Source organism: Amphibalanus amphitrite, unplaced genomic scaffold (genome assembly GCF_019059575.1).
Source record: "Amphibalanus amphitrite isolate SeventyFive unplaced genomic scaffold, NRLGWU_Aamphi_draft 001292F_arrow, whole genome shotgun sequence".
Lineage (NCBI taxonomy): Eukaryota > Metazoa > Arthropoda > Thecostraca > Balanomorpha > Balanidae > Amphibalanus > Amphibalanus amphitrite.
Genome location: NW_024882785.1, coordinates 1 through 23,534, shown reverse-complemented (window position 1 = coordinate 23,534; position 23,534 = coordinate 1). Strand labels below are relative to the sequence as shown.

Here is a 23,534-nt window from a genome sequence, read left to right as displayed (position 1 = left end):
GTGGGCGTCTTTTGCAAAATCATACCTACTAAACAGAGCTCAGGCAAACAAAAGTGAAATACGAATTAGTTGATTGTATACTCATCCAAATTGGCCGTTTTCACGACGGAATAGCAGGCATCTATTTAATCCCCATTTGATCCTTTGGTTCCTCAGGAATTTTAGTAGTTCTTTTTAGTAGGTTCCCCAGCTTTCGAATGAATGGTGCGTTAGTTTGCTATTTTTCTATTAAATATCACATCGATTTACTTTATCTAAGGATTTATCACTAATATCAACATAAAGCGTAAGCACAATTATAAAATTATGAAATTATTAAATACTAGTACAATAGTTAAAAAAAGATACTGAGTTGCCAGGCTACAAAGAATATATTCATTTATGGCGCACGACAGACATTTAGAAAGCAGCGCCCTGTTTTATTGCACGCTGCTAGCCGCTTCCATTGGGTTTTGCAGGCCGTCGTCATTGGTCGTTACACGTATGATGTCACGCGACTTGTGGCCTGTCACGGCTCTTTAATGATCTCCACTAAATGAATGCAACAATGGCCTTTTAAGTTGATCTCTGTGGCCATCTGTCTATGGAGCGACCAATATGAAAGTTGGGTGAATTTACCGGGGTTACATGACTATGAGCGAGCAAATGTGTATCAGGAATGGATTTAGGTGGAGAATTGCGCTGGACCATGAGTGCTCGAACGCTCCCAATTCCACGCCGGTTTGGCTTTGGAGCCGAGACAGACGATGCGGGTCAAGGTCACCGCTGGGGTAACGGTGGATTGGGTGCGCCCGAGCACCCGTAACGCGGCACAATTCTCCATCTATGGATTTTCCTATTCGCTCAGCATTGTGATAGGCGTTCGTAATAGCATTTACTCTGCTCATGTACCTATCCCCGGTTATTTAAAAGAAGTTTTTGTGGGGGAATATCACGGCTTTAGGTACTCGGTGGCCCTATTCACGACTTTCAAAGAATGCTCCGATAACTAAACACCGCACAGACCTACTGCATTAGTGAATCTGACAGAATGTCTGTGGAATTACATCCCCCCTCACCACACCCCTAAAAACTCATCCAGTGTCCAAAACCACTTTTATCGACTCGCCAAAAAAAAAAAACACACACACACACACACCTACACACACAAAGCATGGGGCATGTCAGCTCTCAGTTCATTTATTATTGTCTTTACCATGGTTCAATTGCATTGCGCGATTTAAAGCACGTGAGTGCCTATATAGTATATATGTAGAAAATAATATCTACAGCAAAACATCCAAAATTACAAAGGCTACAATGCTTAAAAAGTAGGTTCATCAAGGAAGCCCATTTTTACTTGCGTTGTGTTCCCAACCATGCGATTCCAACGCGGGCTATTCGCAACGTCTGTTAAGGCACGTTAACAACTGACAAGCTGCCACCGCTGCCACTTATTCATAGATGGTTGATATCGCAGCTTGGGCGTCAGCAGCGCGGCCCACAACGCGTCGGCGCCAGCGCACGCAGCTGTTGGCACTCGGCAGCCGGTGTTGCGACTTAACGGCCGGCCGGCCCCATGAAGGAGAAGCTCTTGGTGAAGCTTTGTGATCGCCTCATAGCCGCCTTGGATGTCATCTTTCTTGGCAGATCCATCCGTTCAGATGGTACGGTGCAGTCTGGATAAAGGACGAAGTCCAACGCCGCTAACCCCGCGACCGCCACCCCACAACGTGGCCGCAGACCGAACGGGCGTGAGGGCCGTAAGGGCCACCCCGCCATCCGGTAGGTGGCTGAGCAGCCGGGCGCAGCGGCGCCTGGGCGGCGGCCGCGCTGAGATGAAGTCCCAAACCGCCATGTCGCCATCACCGCCATCACCATTGCTGCAGCTGTTCCCAACCGCCTCAATCGCCGCCGTTTTGCCAGCAGTCGCGCCGCGGAATGGCAGAAGCTCCAGAGTAGCCTCCAGCGCCCCTCTCCGCACGTGTGCAGGTGCACTGCGGCCGCCGGGTCCGACGTCCAGGCAGAACATGATATTTCCATGCTGCTCCGACGGTGGGCTGGTCTTGTTTGGGCGTTCCTGCACTGTGACGTCGGTCACGCCTGCCCCGGCCAGGGCGCAGAGGCCGACGTGTCACCATCCGGTTGCAGTCCTCAGTCGGGTCGCAACGTGTACCTCTTCCGCAGCGTGGAGCGCGCTCCCGCTGGGCAGCGATACAGCCAAAAGTAGCATAGCATGCGGGCGGCCAGCGCTGCGCCGGACAGCGGACCCATGCCGGGGGTATGCCGGTCTCGGCCATTAGCGGGGTCGTCGGGGCCGAGGCTGTACATACAGCTGGTGACCGCGTGAGCCGCCAATCGAAGCTCACGGCTTATAAGCTCGACGCGGGCATCACACGCCGTCCCGATGGGAGCTCCACGACGCCGCCGCGAACTCCAGCGCGGCTCGCAGCGCGAAGACCAGTACGGACGGCCGGGGCAAACGGCGTGCGGGAGTCGCAGGCGACGTTCTGCGGACAGAAAGGGTTGGGCATAAGCTGGTCGGCAGGACACTCTTGAGCCGAGCCTTTGATGTAATTACAGATGATCCAGAAGCATGCACAAAAATTCATGACACACTATTCTCATTTATGTATTTGCTACATATGATATGATATACCAGCTCATGATCAGTGACGCATTCTGGGCAATATGTTCTAAAGTGAAGTAACTGAAGTTACAGCTTAAAAGCTTAAAAAAACAGCTTAAAAAAACACACACACATTCGATAGCTTATGAGAATAACATGCCTTGTGTGCTTAATGCAGGAAAATATTTTTTTCACTTTTTTAGAAACAGCAAAAGAGTTGTCAACAAGCCATGTCAACTATCTAAACAATTTTTATGGAAACTGCTCTAGCTAGCTTAAAGTTCCACAACGTTTCCGGAGCACCGTACCCAAACTCAGTTCATGTTACAAGAAAAAACAGTAATAATGCCTCCTAATTTTGAATGAAATATAGGTATGAGTAATTTGATTTGGAAAGCAACAAATTTCCGCACATCATTTTAGCAAAATTACTATTTTCTTCAGCCATCAGGTTACACAAAACTATAGTAAACTTTATGATCTAGTTTACAAAAAAAACAAAGCCCCAATTTTAACAAATGTAGATAAAATTTAAACAATTTTAAAAAATGTATCGTGGAGAAAATGAAAAGTGTAGATTTGTAAAGCCGGGATATTTCAATTTCACGGATTAGGCACTTAAAGAAATATCTTTACCTTTCTTTGAGCCACCAGCCTTCACCCAAGTTTTACACGAATGTAGTGAAGCAGACAATGTGGCAACTCAAAATTGTGATGGTTTGAGATAATTATGACGGTAAAAGAAAAAGCAACACAAGGTCAAGGTTCCTTACCCTCGTTTTTTTTTCACATGGGTTCAGATGAGGCTTCAACTGTTGCCGAGCTGAGGAGCTATAGGGACTTGAGCTTTCCAAAACTCAATTTCTAAGGGCACTGAGCAGTGTTTGGCTTTCACACGAATGCGATAGTAAGTTATATGAAGTTGACAAAGCAAGCAAAGCAAAGCATGATGCCCCGCGCGTCCGCCCGCGACCACGCCCCGCGTCCGACTCCCGACCGCCGCGTGACCCGAGGCGCCCGGCGGTCACGTGACCTACCGGCCGGGACTGCAAACGGCCTTCACCACCATTCTTGTATGACGTCATATCCTACTGAGGTGCTGATTGGTCGGAATTAGATACCTGAAGGTAATTATCTGCCGTAGTTATTTTTGTTTCATTGTTTTGCGTGTTTTCTTATATGAAATGTAATTAAAAAATTTGTCATATTTTAATCACCATTAAAACATAACTGAATAGGTATAAAAGAGAACTCGATATATACTTTCCTTGTTTTTAAGAATTCCGGAATTAGATACCCGAGGGAGCAAAGAGGGAGCAAGTTGCCACGCTGATTTAATACCTCATAGTCGAAAGGTGGGCTACTAGAACCAAAAATTGCTGTGTTTGTAAATAAATAAGTGATTTGAGGGCAAAAAATGCCCAGATTTAAACTTCTAAAATTATTTTGAACATAAAATATTTCAGTTTGAGGGATGTTAAGGCCTCTAAGGGTAGGTACTTTTTAGGTATCAAATAAGTTCCTCTGCGAAAGTTCCGTCGTGAAAACGGCCATTGTGTATTTAATTTTGAAAGTACTTATCAACATTTATTTTTGGTGCATTCCGAATGCTTCAAATATGAGACACGAAAGCAGGAATTGTTGTTGCCGATGCATAAGCAGAAATTGGGTAAAACCGTAACAGAACGCACAGGCTTATTCAGTTATCAACAAATAAATATTATGTTTTACGTCTGCAATTTCAACAACCAATCACACCACCTCCTGCATGTCATCACCGCAACAGCAGCCAATCAGATTGCGTCTCACATGTCAGCCGGTCTGCAACAACCAATCATATGGCGTCTCACATGTCAGCCGGCCTGCGACAGCCAATCACCGTCTCTCTGCCGTAGATCACGCTCGCGTTTCCGCAGCAGACAGCACCAGTGGCTCACAAATCACCTGACAAGTGGTTTGGTGTCCCCTGACCATGTTCGCTGCGGGTCAGCTCATGTCGACCGACCACTTGACCTTTTCTCTATGGTCGTTATGACCCTGCCTGACTCCGAACAATGCGGCCACTTCTCAAGACAGAGGCCGTTGCCGTAATTTTACCACTAGACAGTGCTCGCTAGCTAGAGGAGAGAGCAGTCACCCTCAGATATCGGGCGCGGAAATGTATGACGTTAAAAGTAGCGGCACGGCGTAGGATGTATGCATTACTTTTGCTACATACCGCAGTGTGACTCTTGAAAGGTCGTTGCATTTCAACGAGAGGTGACGAGACTGCGAATTGGATGGTTACTTCGGTTTTGAGACGAATTTCCTGCGAGTGCCAGGTTCTAAATTTATGGGTGGCTCGTTTCAGCTAGTTGAATGTCTTTCTAAATGTCCTTCGCGTAACTGATGGTCCAGCGCAATGAGATCAGCATACAGTTAGTTAGGTTCCTTTTATATTCCGCAGTGTCTTCCTTTTAGATCCCAAATGTTGCAGCATTCTTATGGATCTAGTCCAAAGAAAATTAAACATGAGCTAAAAAATTCACATCTGTTTTGTTGTACTGTTATGAAAACTATGTTTCATAAATGTAATTGAGGGATTTCGAGCTCAAAGTGTGTGACGTGAGAGAAACTCCAGTGATCATTAAAAGATTGCCAAAGTAGTACATCATCTGGCCAAGGCGTGAAATCGAGCTAACGGAGAAAAATAATAAAAACATATTTTATGTACCTCTTGATAGGAGGTAGGGGAACATTTTCCACTGGGCAGTTGACAACTGATCTTCAATACAAGGAATATAAACAATGTGTGTTATCGAGAAAATAAACAAGTGTCAATACCTTCAATCTATCCACTTTCAAGCTATGTGCCAAGTCACATTGCACCCAATACCTACCACTACAGTTCTAATAGTGTATCTGTCCCGTCAGCATCTTCCCAAGCCCTCCGGCTCGGTCTGATCACATATAATGATGACAGATCTACTCAGATTGGCGGCGAGCTCTAATGAACTGTCAATGTCATCTAGCTTGATGTCAGAATCCGACGAACAATAGAGGCGTCAGGATCCGGGGAATAAGGGATGGAGAATTGGAATCTAATGCACGGAGTCTTCTCTATTTCAGGCTGCTGTGAGTTGCTGTTATACTATTGTGTTTGAGGACGCGTCCAAGATAGCTGCGGATGTTAGGTACGCTATTTCCCCGATTACTTTGAGCTAAGCAAATCACATTGCTGCCTGAGATGCATGTGTTTGCGTCGTGTTTTTTTTAAGTTTTACATAAGTGAGCTTCGACTACTGTCAACAACCCACGTCAGAGTTCAGTGATACCGTCGGTCGACTTCAAGACACCTCTTCCCCTCCTTCTCTCTCTCTCTCTCTCTCTCTCTCTCTCTCTCTCTCTCTCTCTCTCTCTCTCTCTCTCTCTCTCTCTCTCTCTCTCTCTCTCTCTCTCTCTCTCTCTCTCTCTCTCTCTCTCTCTCCCCCTCTCTCTCCTTCTCCTCCACGCCTCTTTCCCCTGCTCCGGGCTGGACGGGCAACTTTATCCCATGCGAGATTGCCCGTTAGAGCACGCCCATAGCCGGGTGCGGTGAGTGCTTAGGTGGCTGATCGGCCTGTCATCTGAACGGGCTCAGCCCCGGTGACCCACTAGCGTGCCTGCCAAGACCAATGTCTCCCCTTGATTCCTATCATTCTTCCGGCCCTGAGATGGTCTTGTCAGACCGAAAGGGCCTAACCAAACAAGACAACCCCCCCCCCCCTCTCTCTCTCTCTCTCTCTCTCTCTCTCTCTCTCTCTCTCCCACTTCTTTGTTTCCCTCCAACTCATAATTCCAAACGGTTTGCTACCATCCTCTCCGAGTGATTTTCTTTCTCTTTGTCTCTGTATCTAAACATCTTCCCATCTCTTCCACAACAACATCGGGCTAATCAGCTGACTGAAATAGCTCACCTCCTAGGACACTTGCCTGAAATTATTTTGGAATAATGAGCTAGAAGCTGGGAAATACCACACCAATAAGCACGCGTGTCATATCCAGCATCTTAAAAACTAACAGCTCATTATAAATCGATAACGATGGATAACGACAGGGGAATGAGACAGAACTTGGAACAGGAGTGAAGACAGGGAAATATGCCTGGCCGGATCCCGCTGACCACGCCGAGAGCTAATGACATTACCACAGCGGTGGACAAGGTCGTAGGGAGTTACAAAGATCACGTGACTCCTCTAAATCCTATAACCGGATTAGGATTGCTCAATGGAAAATTGACGTTCAGTCGACATGTGTTTTTCTTTGCTTATCTCCATTGCCTTTACTATGGAAGCTTTCCACCTTTCTCTCTCCCTGCCTCTCTCTCTCTCTCTCTCTCTCTCTCTCTCTCTCTCTCTCTCTCTCTCTCTCTCTCTCTCTCTCCCTCTCCCTCTCTTCCTCCCCCTCCCTCCCTCCCTCCCTCCCTCTATCTCTCTCCCTCTATCTCCCTCTTCCTCTCTCTCTTTATCTTTCTCTATCTCGCATTCGCCCTCCTTTCATTACATTAGTTCAGTCACATGCCCATTATCCCGCCTTTCTCTAATATATATCTGCCTACCTGTTTGATATTCTGCCCAGCTCTTCGTCATAAGACGTTGATACTCAGCTCATGTAACACTCTGAAAGACATGTGCCATTCACTATCTGCTGCTATACAGACTCGTTCGACAGCTCTATCGTCATCTTATTCGTTATGATGTAGCTTTGTACGCAACCCTTTTGATCTTATGAACTCTAGGATCGTTTGCCGCTTATTGAGAGGAATAATGCATGCTTTTCATTCTCATATTCCTTATCTATGAAGCTTGAAAAAGGTAACAATTTCCTCGACTTGATATTCTTTTAACCCCAAATTGCAGAACATGTTTGGGGAAGAGCTCCAGTTTTAGTAGTAACATATTTTCATTATGCGCTGCATGGTTCTTAAATACGTTCAATTGAATGGATTATTGTTTTGTGTGATTGTAGCCCATAAGATGTTATGGTGTGGATTGTAGGGAAAAATATATCAACTGGTGTTACAATACATATTTTGGTTATTCCATTAGGTCGATTATTTTCAATTGATGTGGCTTGCATCAAAAACATTTGGAAGAAAAATGATTTTGAGGAAGTGACCAGTTGAATTTCCCTGGTCTGCACTTTTTTACATTGTGTCAATGATTGACAGCAGAACATTCTGCTGAGCATATGTATGTCGCTGGCCTTACCCAAAAATAATGCGCGAGGACTATTTAGTGTGCCTGGCATTCCAGCCCCCCCCCCCCCCCTTATCTCATTTTCCTATTTTCCATAATTGATTGCCCTCTCCTCTTGTGTAGCACATGCCCATTGCGCAACAGCCAACAGACATGTCTTTTTTCTCTCTCTCTCTCTCTCTCTCTCTCTCTCTCTCTCTCTCTCTCTCTCTCTCTCTCTCTCTCCCTCTCTCTCTCTCTCTCTCTCTCTCTCTCTCTCTCCATCTATTGCTCTGCCACCGAGCGTCTTCCTCTGCTGTTCCGGACAGCGCCACGTCGGTGGGAGGGGGAGTGGAGGGACGGAGATGGGCCGCGCATAATTAATGGAAGTCCGACAGGCCGGACAGGGCAGCTGCTGCCCCCGCCACCTCTCCGCGGCACCTCGGGAACGCCACCGCCGCCGCCGCCGCCACCGCCGCCGCCGCCGCCGCCGCCGCCTCCTTCAAATGAACGACGGGAGCCTGCGGACGCCGCCAATGTATGGAAAGTATTCAGTCAGCCGGGGCCTAATGTCGCAGAGCGAGATAGCTACACTACCACGGAGCATTCATTCTGAGCTGGCACGGTGTAGGACAAGGTAGAGAGAGGGGCGGAGGAGGGAGAGAGGAGGAGAGAGTGGGAGGAAATGTGCGAGCTTGGAGAGCAGTGCGAAGTGAGAGTCATTAGACTAATGGCTGATACGGGTTGGATGGAGCCCGAGCTCTCTGATATTAGGGATTCCGGCCTGGCTCCGTCGCGTCTCTCAGCTAAACAGCTGAAACTGGAGTGGAAATACGAACGGTATACGCTGCGTCGATGCAGAATAAGAGAACATATGCATTGCTTTGCAGAAATACTGAGGACAGGCAAATCATTAGAATACATTAATGAGGTAAAAACAATGGTTAAAAAGTTATTTTGTGAGAAAAAAAAAACGGTTCAGTAAGGGCAAAACCCAATAGGATTCTCGGTGTCAACCGGATATGTGCTAGTTTTATGGCATTTAATTCAAATTAACAAAACTAATTAATGTTCCGGACGTTGACGCTTACACGAGGCCAGGATTTATGCTTCCTCATTCCTCGTTCAGACGGCGGAGCCTGCAGCTGCCTTCCACTGACCCACTCCCCTACTAAGTCACCCCTCCCCTTCCCATGTCTCCACCCCTTGTGATCACTTAATTGGAGTCGCCAGACGCTGCCTATAAAACCGTCTCATAAAGCATGTGGGTGGTCTGTGCTCGTCCCCTTCACTCCTCCCATGGAACCTATGCGCATGCGCGGACGGTATGATGGCCAGTTTTCCGTTACGGGTATTTGTGTTTTATTGGCGGCGATACTGTGCCGATAGTGGCCGTCGGAGTCTGGATGTTGTCAGAGGGACCGGGCGGGTGGGACGACCACCTGCCTCCCCTCCCCTCCCCTCCCCGTGGGACGGGCACACCTGCCTCTGGTGCAGGCCGTCTGCGGAGACGCCCGGGAGACGCGGCGGAGACAGGGAGACGCCCTATTTTCTCGGCAGGACAAATAGTGCCGGGCGGAGAGGCTTCTGCATACAGAGGACGTGAATACACACCTATCACCTGCCAGTGGACGCTGCCACCGACGCTGCCGCCCTCCCCGCCCCCACCCCCGCTCCCGCCCTCGCTTTGCTGTCATCCCCGCCGCCACTATTCCTGCTCTGCTATCGCCGCCGCCCGTCTGTCCTGCATGCACTACGAGGCTAGCCAACATAGAGTGAGTGCGCATTGAGGAGGGTGATACTATCGAAATTTATGTAAGTTGATTTACCTAAGGAAATCGTGATATCCTTTATTTATTGCATTTTTTGGATATTTTAAAAAAGCCCTTGTACCTTCTGCTTGTATTGACTCAACAGAACAAAATAAAAATGAAACGGAAAATACAGGCTGATGTGACACGACAATTTCTTATTAGAAGAAGAGCCTTTCCAGATGTCGTTGATAAAATTCCACAGCACTCTGGGAAAATCACCAGGCTCAGGCTATTCTGTTTGCACGAATCGCTCAATCCACTGCGATTTGCCTCCGATAATCCATCATCTTCCATAGGTATTTCCACTTATTATTCGCAAACAACATAGATCTTCTGTTATTTACCGTTGGTAACGCTGTCACCCACCTATCATCTTACACGGAGATTTGTTCCAAGATGACGGACTAGGTCGTACCGATGAAGCGATTACGCTCCTTCTGGGGTCGTATTTCTACGAGGGTCTCGTTACCACCATTTCAGCGCCGAATTATTACCGTTTTATTAGTCGTTTATTACGAACGTGAACTGGCATTGGGCGGTTGCCTTCGGTTTGTAGGGAGAAAACCCTGAGGCAGGACGTCTGGCTATATCACCTGGCCGACCCAAATACCTCTCCCCCCCCCCCTCCTTCGACTGTCCCCATCCCCACGGCACGTGCCCCTCCCGCTCCCCTTCGGAAAACGGGCCGAAATCTCGCCAGGATTAAGCAAATCTCTCGAGGCGTGTGCTGGCTCTTGGCATGCCCTTGTTTCTGCGTCTGTGCCTTACCTTACCGTATGGGACCGGCAGCTGGTCTTGGGGGGAGGGGGAGGGTATAGCGATTAGACGCGGGGAAGGGAGGGAGGGGCAAGGCCGCGCCTCGGTCGCAGGCGGACCATTTCCGTCACTGACGTTACAAACGGTGACAATTTGAATCCAGAGGTCAACGTCCCGGGGTGCCCAGGTGGAGCTGTGTTTTGGAGCAAACGGAAAACAACATGAAATTGGTAGTTTTTTTGTAGCATCTAAAATGTGGCTTTTCTGGCTGTTTTCATCGACGTTACATTGCAACAAACGTGTGTGTTGAGGTTATTGTTCTATATGACTTCAATGGAATACCAATTCAATATTTTGTCGCCACATCTGTCCTTGATTTCAAATAATGAGACAAAAAAAAAATGATAATGGACCACCTTGACTAGCGAATGCAGCTGCTCGAGTAAAGAACATCATCAGATTCACATAAAAACAATCACCAGTGAATAAAAAACTCAAACCTCAATCAAATATCGGTCAGTCCGGTGCTCCGATCAAGGCGTGGTCAAACATGACAGGCCTTCTTCACACTCTACTGGGTCCCGCAGATTCGAGCAGAGTTTTTGTGGGTCTGACCCTGACGTAGCCTTGACGCGTTTTTAGACCCAGTTTCGATTCCCATTGCGTAGTCATTGAAGCGGGAAAATAATCAGTTTAGCATTTACGTTGTGAAAAGTTCTCTCACGAAAACTACAAAGATTTCAGGCTAATATTTTTCACATGTGGCGAAATTTCATGTTTTTCGTACATCGTATTTCGTACCTATATGTTTTTCGTTTTCGTAAGCCACAGTTATCGTGTACAATACAGATGAAGCTGTCGGCTGTCGTATTTGCATATCGTATGCACCGTATATAGCCATTCAAGCCTCTTTAGTCTATATGTATAGGGCATAGGATGCGCACAGGCCTAGAAGATACACTGATACGTCTATTTCTTTACTAACTAATTATTGCCTGAGCCGGAGATATAGGTAAGCGTAGGCAGAACAGACCATCAATCCCTACGTTCTGTTATACCTGTACGCATGACAACCGTCCAATCTACTGGCTCATCTAACTATATATAGCTGGGGACTGCACAATTATTGGGGATCACATAAGATAATACAAGGGTAGGAGGCCTCAGTCCTGTCTTGACATCGCCGGCAGGTCTTCCCCCGGTAGTTCTGATCTCCTTTTTATCTGTCTCTACATAATCCCAAGTGCTGCTCTCATTTGAAGAAGAGCCACCCCAGAGTTTAGAACTGGGCATTATCTCCAGAAATTACGTCTGCCGCTTCCTTTCATCTCGGGAGACAAGCCCGAGGTAATACCTACTGGAGACACACCGACACACGTGTATCTGTCGAGAGGCGACCCTCGTCCCAATCACTAATCCCGCTCTGACGGTTCGAGAGTCATTACCGTTTGAAAAACGTGAGCGCGTGATCCTCTGACCCTGCTCCGACGTAGCGTCCTCCGTCCCGACCAGTAGCTACCTTTGTGCGTCCGGGAGCCGTATTATAATCAGCCGCGATCCATCAGTGGCACGACCGTGCTATTTAGTGGCCTTTTGTCTCGGGCGCGCCGCCGCCGTCTCTGCCGCGCAGGCATTGTCGCGCCATTAGGCTGGCACCTTATCAATCAGGCATCTGCCGTACTTACGAGGTGCGCCGGCATAGTTGTTACGCGCGTTCCTTCAGGCGGTTTTGTAGTTGCGAAGACTTTGAGTTTGCGTTTCCCATAACTGACAGATCGTGAGAGTAAAGTCATTCAGAGAACGTTTGGATCAACGCAGGTTTTATGAGCCTGCTCTACGTAGATTTCTCACGGGGAAATGTGATGATGGGAGCACTTGTTGCATCTGAAATCGATAGGTTCCTCGACAGGTATTTCGACTTTTTGAACGACACTAGTGCTTCAAGAATGAGGGATCAGCAATGGGTGATTCGCACGCTACTCGTGTTAGACTCAGGCGTCCGTATGCCTCACTATCCGTATTTCCCATCGACAAATGCGAATATTCGGATTTTCACGCAGCTTTCGTCATTGCATCAATGCACAAACAGGACGCTGATTGCATGAACTTACAATGCATTATTGGAGGCACGCAAGACACTGATTTGATGTCAGCCTGTCGTTGTGTGCCTGCTTCGACGAAATAACACATAATTGTGCGATTCTGCAATGCTCGGTAGCCAGTGGTCACCCGAGCGCATTGGTTGCACCATGCCCTAAAAACGCGCCTTGAGTGTTAGGCCAAGTGGCGCTAACACAGGGCCCATCATACTGATGAGGGCTTGTCCAATGACGCTGACTTGCGTTTTCAGTGATCGATTGTCTCTCATTATGATTGTGGTTATGCAGGGGGTGATGACAGCTGAAATTCGCTGGCCTAGAGAGGAGCGGTATTGTGCAATACAGCACGCCCTTCCTTGCACCTGCCGTCGTTACTTCTAGCAGAGAGGATAATAGAATATTAATTACTGGTCCCGAGCACGTGCTGTGTGTAGTACGAACGTGCAGATTAGAGATGTCCATCGGATACCGACTTTTTGGTATACCGATACCAAACCGATACCAACTCGGTATTTGGTATTTCAATCCTAATGTGTTTGGTATTTTGTTGGTATCATGAACCCTCGCTAATGTTTAAGAGGCTAAGGAATCGGTAAAAAGTTGGTGTTTTCCTCATGTTCCCAAGTTGGTTTGATTTCGGTATTTCTCCACGGTTTTGGTTGGTAATTGGTTTGGTATCGGTATTCCGATTTTCCGTAATTGACATCACTAGTGCAGATGTGGCACAACGAACGTCTTGATATCAGCAGTGTATGTGACCTAGGAATACAATATCAGCTGCAAAGGCAGCGGAGTGACGATGGGCTGCAATCCGCACCTGCTTTGCAGCATTGCATAGTAAATGCTAGATAATGAATGGTATGGCGAACGTGGTTCTACTCGTTCTTTATTAGTGAGTAGGGGAGAGTGGGGAAAGATGCCCAGGGTTTGACTATGTCATATATTATTCAAAAATGACGATCGGAAAGCCAAAACTTGGAGTTTCAACGGAAGGCGACATCATTTTTCTCCTAAAATATCAGACTTTCGTGCCTGAAATATGATAACATTTTTTGCTATTAAGCATTTTTCTGAAGAAGTGAAAGGGGGCATCTTACCCCACAGGGTGGGAAAGACGCCCCCTGACGTTGGGTAAGAGGCCCCCTGCACTATAAGTGACATAAATAGGCACGTGAATCGCCTGAACGAATCAGTATTCCCTTCGAGCCTGCAATAGACACTAAACGTCATCGTAAGGGCCCTCAAAAGTAGTCGTAAGGGGCTTCAGAGGTCATCGTTAGGGCCATCATAGTCCAGCGTGGCCAAACAAGCCTCCGTGGTGGCGTTCGGAGACCACTGTGGGGCCCTTATAGGTCTTCACGATGCTTGAGGGCCCTCGAGCCCATCGTGGGGACCTTAGATGCCAGCGCGGCCCGTGGAGCCAACGTGGGAGCCCTCAAAGGATGTCGTGAGGGGCCCTGGAACCAATAATGGGGCCCACAGAGGCCGTCTTGATGGCTCTCAGAATCAGATGCCGCCCAAAAAGTCGCTGTGTGGGCCGAGAGACCGGCATGGGGAGCACCCGACCGTACCGGACTCTCATTAGTCCCAGATCGGCTTTTGTCTCTCATCACAAGTATGTAATAAATGATTTGACGGGCTGCTTGAAGGACAGCCTACGGATTTAGGGAGGCGTCTTTCCCCATCAGGACAGGGGGCATCTTACCCCAAGGTACCGAAGTAACATTAAATCAGCACAATTTGTTAGCCATAAAACTACACCCTGAAACAAACTGTTTGGAACACAGTACACGCATGTTATTGTATCACGACTATACCAAGGGACGCAAAAATTATCTTCCTTCTTTGATATTTACAATGTTTTGACGCCAAAATATTTTTTGAAAGCAGCAAATAAAAAACATGCAATCACCAGCCAGCCGTTGCCCAACTGAGCTTCGCAAATTTTTGTGCAGTTAACAAGGCAGGCTTCCGCTTTACGCTAAGAACATTAATTTCCAGGTTCGATTCATTGTTTCCCCGCTAGAGGGGGTGGGGCGTCTTTCCCACCCTGGGCATCTTACCCCACTGTAGTTTCTGTATGTATTCCACACGGTCGCTCACCCACCACGGGCTATCGCCGACCTCACACTGCCGCGGCCCGCGGCTCCCGTCCACCGCGTGTCGCCGCCGGGGAGACACATGGCCGGCACATGGGCCCGCGTCGGCCGAGTCCGACCCCAGCCCCGTCCACCCAGCCCGGGTCCGGGCCAGACCGATACAGTTACACACCCCCCTGATCTACAAGATCACAAATCCATAATCAACACAAAAATACACATAACATGACACAACATAACAAGGCGAGTACCTAATAATACACCGGTGTTCCATAGCGCTGTGCCGGGCGACTCTCCCGCTCGGTGCGCCGCAGGGTTCGTGGTGCAACGACTCCTGGTCCATCGTCATTGGAAGCATCATTAGCACGAGTGCATTCAGTGCGAGGCGTGACATCAGACATGACACTCACTACGGGGCCAGGACTAGAATCAGCATTATGTGGCTGCGCGGATACGAAAAGTGGCAGCTCATTTTCGGCACCCTCTGTGTCGTCAACCAAACAGTTATCGCTCACGTTGCGATGTCGCAGGTTTCTAACATGATGAGGGGTGCCATCAACTACTACTACCTGTGGAGAAACTACTGAGGACACGACACCAGGTTCAGATACGTCCGTGCATCGCGTGCCACGGCGCCTGACCCACACAGCGTCACCAGGGGCGAACTCGCCCGTCCCGCGCGGCGCCGCCGGCTCCGAGCCGCCCGATCCCTCGCGGCCATTCCCACGGCCGTCCGTTCCCTGGCTGCGCCCTTGACCGTCACTGTCACCGACCGGCAGCTGGCGACCAGCTGACCCGACACAGTCGCGCACTGTGTAGCGATAAATCCGACCGACGGGGGCATCACTGGCGCTGTCGCTGTCGCGGGGCGACACATTGTAAAGATGCACGGCCTCTGGGATTGAGCATTGCTTTCAAGCGGCAATAACCTTAACTGTCCGGTGATGCCGTTCAACAATACCGTTACCGCCCGGCTCGTATGCTGCTCGGAACCGCAAAACCACGCCCCATTTCGCCGCGAACGCCGCAAAATGTCGTCCACGAAACACAGTGTCATTATCACATAGAATCTCGCATGGCGCTCCACGTTCGCATAATATCGCTTCCAGATGCGACACAACATTTTCCGCGTCCGGCCGACGCAACTGCCGCCACAAACCGAAACGAGACGGACCGCAATCGATCACTGTCAGGTACGACTGGTGCTGGTAGTGGGTGACGTCGATGGCCAGCCGCTGCCACGCAGACATGTGCTTGGATCCGAGAGCTGGATCTATGATCTCAGTGGATCTCTCGACAAAATAGAGGGGTTGGATCTATGATCCGAGTGGATCTCTCGACAAAATTCAGGGGTTGGATCTATGATCTGAATGGATCTCTCGACAAAATTTAGGGGTCAGATCTATGATCTCTGTGGATCCAGCGGGCAAAAATTTGTGGAGGACCTATGATCTGTATGGATCTCACGACAACATGTAGCCAATGAAACCCTTATCCTACATAATTGAACACCTTACAGTGCAATACAATTGAGAATTATCACTTGTGGACATGGTTATTGGTTAAGACCACTTGTGATCATTAGGTATCATCATTAAATTTGAATTTAAATAAACAACATTTGTACTACATTTAAAATAAACCAAGTACATGCATATTGCTACTTTTTGTGACCAATTGTAACTTTTTCATGACAGCACTGATGACAATCTTATCAACAAGCTACAGCCACTTTAATTCAAAGAACAAACAGTACAGACAGATGCAGTGGCAGCAGGGCACTGCAGATTTTCATTTTGGTCCCATTCTTTCTGCAACGCCAGTAGGGCTAATGCTAAAATGCCAAAATCTATGGGGGGCACTGTACCCTGGTGCCACCCCCCCCCCCCTGTTCTGCCGCCTATGGACAGATGTTAGGAAATCAAACCTGGAAGCCAAATAGGTCAGTTTTGTTAAAAATAATCCAGCAATCCACTTCTGCCAGGTATGAAATCCCAATCCAGAATGTTCATATGAGCTATTAGTATGTGCAACACAATTTCGATTTAGTAAGAATAGCAACCAACCTCTAATACTTTCCTAATAAAATTACAAGTTCAAAAATGGCATCAACTTCTTCAGATTACCTACTTTTGGCCACTTTTGGCACCGTGCCACACGTGTGGTGGTGCTGTGCTTTTGTTATGAGAGAGCCTCCCAAAAAAAGACAAACGAAATTCACAGCTCACGTTTTGGTAATACGGTTTTATTACGTCATTATCGTTTGACCAATGAAAAATCTTAATTTGACCAAGCCCGTAATGATTCCAAAAGATTCTCCGTAATAGGCCCTTTTAACTAATGACGTAAGATATTGTTATCCTTTTGAAAAATGAATAAAATAAAGATGCAAGGCGCACACCGCTCAGGGCCATATAATACCGTTTCAGCTTACGTTTACGTCATCAAATTCAACGCTACAAAGATGATATTCACAAACAATCGTATCGTAAAATTATGTGAGGCAGAAAAAATGAACATTCTTTAAAAAAAAAGCTCCAGACTTTTGAACTTCCAGTTTGATTTTTTATTTATTTTCATTATACTGGAAGGTAGAACGCCTAGCTCATTTGTTATTTGAAATGACGTCACGAGTTCAATTTAGATACTGAATATTCATTTTACGGTAAATATCCAAGGCCATTACAATTGATATTTCGCTTCCCATCGCTTCCGCAGGCTGTTGAATATTTTTATACTTTTGTTTTATATCTCAGTTTATTTTATCAAATATTTCTTTCAATAGATTGAAATACCTTTACCTAACCAAGCCACATGTGTCAGTATCATCTTTTATTGTTTATCAATCAATTGTGGTAGCTGGAAACTGGAAAGCCTCATGGTTGTCTAATGCAAGATCAATGAGATTGTCTTATCAATATCATTATGTAGATTCTAACATGAATTGTGATGTGGTAGGTAGGTACCTAGTTATGTATTGTTCATTAGTCATTACTTTGACTTACCTCTATGTTTATTGTTTCTGTTGTTGTTTCAAACTTTTCTGTTGGTATGTGAACTGTGAACAATCTTCATGTCACTCAATTCTCTTAAGTTGTGACCATCATGACTCATGAGCCTCCTTTATTTTGTATTCTGTATAATGTAACTGGATGCCTTTACTAATATGGTCTTTGTATAAGATTGTTTGTTTCTAACCATATTTTGGTATTCATAATTTCTTATGAAAGAAAGTTGTTAACATTTTGAGCACCTATGAGCTATGATCCCAATGGATCTCACGACAAAATTGGGGAGCCAGATCTATGATCCGAGTGGATCTAGCGACAAAATTGAAGGGTCAGATCTATGATCCCAGTAGATCTCTCGACAAAATTGAGGGGTTGGATCTATGATCTGAATGGATCTTGGATCGGGATCCATGGGATTGGATCTCAGATCCATTTTTCCGGATCCAAGCACATGTCTGCTGCCACGTCTCCGTTACCTCCAGCGATCCGTGACGCCAGGTGACCGGTGCCGGATCGATTGAGCGGCAGACATCACAGTGCTTCACAACAGCACGCACCTGAGACCGAGTAATGGTAGGAGCGATGTCACGACGGGCGAAATACCAGGTGCGGCGAATCCCTGGGTGACCGGCGCGCTCGTGCAGCTCAGCAATAGAGGCGTCTACTGTTGCCCCGGTCGCCACCGCCGCTTCTGTGCCGGCGGCCACCGCCGCGCCGACCACCGCGGTCGCACCCGTGTCGGCGGCCACAGCCGTGCCGACTGCCGCTTCCGTGTCGGCGGCCACCGCCGTGCCGACTGCCGCTCCCGTGTCGGCGGCCACCGCCGTGCCGACTGCCTCTCCCGTGTCGACGGCCACCGCCGTGCCGACTGCCGCTCCCGTGTCGGCGGCCACCGCCGTGCCGACTGCCGCTCCCGTGTCGGCGGCCACCGCCGTGCCGACTGCCGCTCCCGTGTCGGCGGCCACCGCCGTGCCGACTGCCGCGGGCCCTGATGCGTCATGCCTCAGCCACTCTTTCGGAACCCGTGTCAGGGCGTCTGCGCGATTTTCGTCTGACCTGACCAGGGTCACTGTCGGCACGAGACCCATTTCTTCCACCAGCTGGCGAATAAGGTCGCCACGCCGCCGGATTAACATCTCGCCGTGTGCCTTAGTGCGGAGCCGGGCTCGCCCACTCAGAGCGTCGTCAATCCATCGATGGACTGTGGCAGAGTCAGTTCGCAGTTCAACAGTTCTCATCCCCCATGCGATGGCTAGGTTGATACCCTTCACAGCAGCATCCAGTTCAGCCATGTTTATGTGGGTAGAAGCAGCAGCTTCACGCCTCAGCCAGCAGGCATCCTCCACAGGGCCACCGTCTGCGGGTGCACGTCAGAATAGCTAGTGACATTTGAGCTAGTGACTTTTGAGCTAGTACAAAACAGCTAGTGCCTCAAAACAGCTAGTGACAAAACAGCTAGCGTCAATATAGCTAGTAGAGCAAAATAGCTAGTGCTTCATTATAGCTAGTGACAAAATCGCTAGCGTCAAAATAGCTAGTGAAGCAAAATAGCCAGTGCTTAAAAACAGCTAGTGACAAAACAGCTAGCGTCAAAATAGCTATTTCGTTGGACCTCTGTTCCCTTCCCAATCACTTCGCTTCGAAAATGCAAGATATCTATGACTCATGTATTTCCCGCGTCATGCCATCTCAAACATTCAAAGTGATGTTGAAGCCTACTCCCCGAATGAATTCTTTTTTGCTAATAATGCCTTCCCTGTAGCGTCTCAGTAGAGTGACCAATCTGGCATTCATGTCTCTGTATGTTTTCTTTTGTTTTTGAACATCCTGGCCACTTTTGAATTTCACAAGATCAGATGCTTGAAGATTTTGTTCTTTTTGGATGGCGGTGAAAAATCTCATTAATGATGGGTGTGATGAGTCAAACATGCCTTGTATTCCCCGGTGCCACGCTTCTAATTTGTTGTTTGTCCTAGGGATCCCTTCCTCTGTCCTCCTTCTAACATTCCAAATAATTTTGTCAAACAACGGTGCTCTTCTGCTCCTTCTACCCAGCCTTCCTATATATGTATCTTCAAAGTAATCGTATAATTGATGTAATCCTTCTTCCCCCAGCCGTTCCACTTCCTCTTGCAATTCCTCAAAAGTTTCAACAATTTGCGACGTTTCGAAATTAAGAAAACGAGCGAAATCTTCACAAAGGGCTCGTCGGGAAAGAATCTATAATAGCTGCCCGTACTTCGTACGAATAAGCTACAGCTTCATTAGTTATTTCGACGCTAGCGATTTTGTCACTAGCTATAATGAAGCACTAGCTATTTTGCTCTACTAGCTATATTGACGCTAGCTTTTTTGTCTCTAGCTGATTTGAGGTACTAGCTGTTTTGCATTACTAGCTATTTTGGCGCTAGCTGTTTTGTCACTAGCTGTTTTAAAGCACTAGCTCTTTTGTACTAGCTCAAAAGTCACTAGCTCAATAGTCACTAGCTGTTTTGACGTGGACCCCCGTCTGCGGTCTCCAAAACAACGCCTGCGGCCAGCGAGCTGGCATCCGTCCACACCACGGCCGCGTCACCTGAGACACACCACACGCCGTGCGCCGGATCGTCACTGTTCACCCGTTCAGCCACATGATCGACCTGCGCCTGCAGCGTACGGTCCGCTGTCATGTCGTCCCAGCCGCGTGTCACAGCATTAGCACGGCGTTTGAGCCAGGCTGTAGCGGGACGCAGCCACCCACAGACCGGGAGGTGGGCCACCAGGCGACCGCACCAAGCAAACACGCTGCGGCGGGTCAGCGGGCTGGGCGGGGGGCCGACAGGGTTGTCTCGCTCCCAGTGCAGCTCGTCACGCAGTGGGCGAACTCGCAGTCCGAGCAGCCGCGCACCATCAGACACACGCTCAGGGGCCTTGCACTCGAGTCCATACCTGGCGAAATGACTGACAACCCGCTCCGCGCTCGCAATGTCCTCATCTACCAGCAAGTCATCCACATATGAGAGCACTGCACGCTGGATTTCAGGGTCCTGTGCCAGCACAGCACTGACGACCGCCTTCATGACTAGCGGCCCTAGGCTGAGTCCAAATCCTAGCCTCCCCAGATAGAAGCGCTGGCCACGAATCTCAACCGTTTGATACGGCCATAGACTTTCGTCGAGATGGATCTGAAGGTACGCCTTTTTGAGGTCAACGACCGCCACGTTTCTGCCGTGACGCCGCCACTTCCTCAGCTGATCGGCGCAGACATCTGCTTCAGCGGTGTGGGCGTTTAGGTGGCTGTTTAACTCCCGATAGTCCAGCACCGGCCTCACTTTCTCCTTATTCTTCTGTTGTACAGCCATCAGCGGTACGAGCCCTCGCGGCGGGCCGAGCCGCTGCTCGTCGTATGGCAGCAGCCAGCCGTTGCTGATCCATGTATCCAGCTCTGTGTCAAATTCGTAGCGGGCGGACCGTGGCACGGAGTACTGGGGCACAGAGTTTTCCAGGCACTCAGGGCCAGAGTTGTCCGCCCACTTCCAAGCCACAGTCCACTTTCGCTCTGCCGAGTCGAACCGCACACTAAAGTCCGGCGCGTCAACTTCGAGTGGTGCACGGGCAGCGGCTCCACAGAAGCGGACTTGAGACGGTGACTGCACACTCACACCCCCCAGGCTAGAGATGCCAGACATGCCGATAATTAGTTCCACTCCCAGGGGCCGCTCGCTCACCACCAGCACACTCACTCGGGCCCGCTGCCCGGTCACAGTCACCACGTCAGCACTGCCCGAGCCAGTGCACTGAAACTCGTCACCGCTCATCGTCGTCACCGAGACAGGTCCACGCTGCCATTGTTCGCAGAACGGTGCATAAATGATGTTATCGGTGCAGCCGGTGTCGATTAGCGCTCGACAGTCTCGCCCGTTGACTCGCAGTTGCACGACTGGCAGAGCGCCGCTCAGTGCTGCACGCGAGAGGACGCCGGCGCTGACTCGTCCTCTCCTCCGTCGTTTCCCGCAGCTCGGCGGGGGCATGAGAAGGACATATGGCCTATATCACCGCATGCCCAGCAGCGCCGCGGCCGGCTGGCCCGGCGCGACGGTCCCTCCTGCGCTGACAGCCGCTGACGGGAGAGGGCGGGGGCGAGGGGTGCCGGCCCGGCCGCCGCCGCCGCCGCCGCCGCCGCCGCCGCCGCCGCCGCCGCCACGCGCTCGTCGCTGAGCACAGCTCTGGCGCGCGCCAGCACACTGGCAAGGTCGAGCCCTTCCGCTCTAGACCCAGCCCGCACCATCTGCCGAACAGACTCGGGCAGACCTGCTACAAAAGCGCAGGTCAGCGCACGCTCCGGTACGCCACCAAACAGCTGTGCCAGCCGCTGAAGGTCCGCCAGAAACACATCGGCTGACTCTCCACTGCGGAGTCTTCGGGTGGTGAAGGCCTCGTATGCTGCATGCTGATCAAGCGCAAAAGCCTGGTACAGGCCTGCGCGTATGGCCGCCAAACTGACACGGCTTTCGTCCGGCAGCTGCGCCCACACGGCGAAGGCTCCGCCGGTCAACCGGAGTGGGATGATCGCTGCTGCATCCATTCCGCGGTGCTGGCAGAGCAGCTCCGCTCTGCCCAGCCATTCGACCACATCGCCGGTCCCATCGAATTCGGCGATCACACGCGCGTCGAATGCGACACTGGGCGCCACCACCACGGTCTGTCCACTCGAGTCCACTCCTTTCACGTCTACAGTCCCACTGCCGGTCTTGTTGGCCATTTTTCGCAATGCCGAAATAGCTTGTAGTTTCTGTATGTATTCCACACGGTCGCTCACCCACCACGGGCTATCGCCGACCTCACACTGCCGCGGCCCGCGGCTCCCGTCCACCGCGTGTCGCCGCCGGGGAGACACATGGCCGGCACATGGGCCCGCGTCGGCCGAGTCCGACCCCAGCCCCGTCCACCCAGCCCGGGTCCGGGCCAGACCGATACAGTTACACCCACTCTCCCCTAACTCAATCCGAGCTCTAAAAAAGATAGCAACAATGACGCATAATTAAAGATATTAACCCGCGCACCGACGGGGGTCTGCGCCAACTTAGTACCGACGGGGGGGCGGATGACCGCCCCCCCCCTGAGATCTCGAGAACGAAGCAAGATAGCGACAAGCGGTAAACGGCATCGGATACGCACGGACAAGGTCTACAATTTTTACTAAGGTCATTTTCAGGTCAGGTCAAAGATGACGTCACAGGGGTCGAAAAAGTCAAAATGGCGGCGCTTGATATGGAGAGGGTTTTTCTCGAATAACTTTCGAAGTAGTCAAGATAGGAACAAACTAAGGGCATCATCGTGATCTCTTGTCAATCCGCATCGAATGATATATATGTTGACCTCGAAAGGTCAAGGTCAAAGGTTGACCTCAGGTCACGTGACCTCGAGGTCATCATGTATATCATTCGATGCGTCTTGACGAGCTGAACACAATGAGACCATCCGCGCGGCTGTATCTTGTTCCTGTAAGGAGTTATTGGCAAAAAACCTTTGGTGACCTTTGATGACGTCACATGACCTTACAGCTGCCCAACAGCAAAACAGACCTCAAGGTAGTGAAGGTTGATCGTATGTGAAGTCATGTATGGTATATGGGGCCATTCCGACCCGTTTTAGTGGTAAAAACAGGGAGTTGATTTTTCCCCCATTGACTTATAATGGGGAGGTCGCGAAATTGACCTGACCTTAGGTCACCGACATCAAAATTCCGAGATATACAAATTGTAGCTACTAATGACCTAATAACATCCTGCGACTTTCAAAGGCCTCCGACATCTACTGTAGCTCTGGCACGGTGACAAAGTTGCAAAAAAGTGACTTGAGGTTGGGTCATTCAAAGTGACCTGGTGACCTGACCTTAAAAGTTAGGAGGTTCAAACTTGCACACCATGTGTAAAATTGATGAGGAAATAGTCATACCAAATTTCGCGGCGC

General features: G+C 49.3%; 1 protein-coding gene across 1 annotated transcript; it reads right to left on the bottom strand.

The window, feature by feature from the left end:
* Positions 1-20,065: 20,065 nt before the first annotated feature.
* On the bottom strand, positions 20,066-21,379 carry LOC122371914. Its single transcript, XM_043348688.1, has one exon. It carries the CDS (start codon positions 21,377-21,379, stop codon positions 20,066-20,068), a length of 1,314 nt encoding a protein of 437 aa, XP_043204623.1.
* Positions 21,380-23,534: the final 2,155 nt, after the last annotated feature.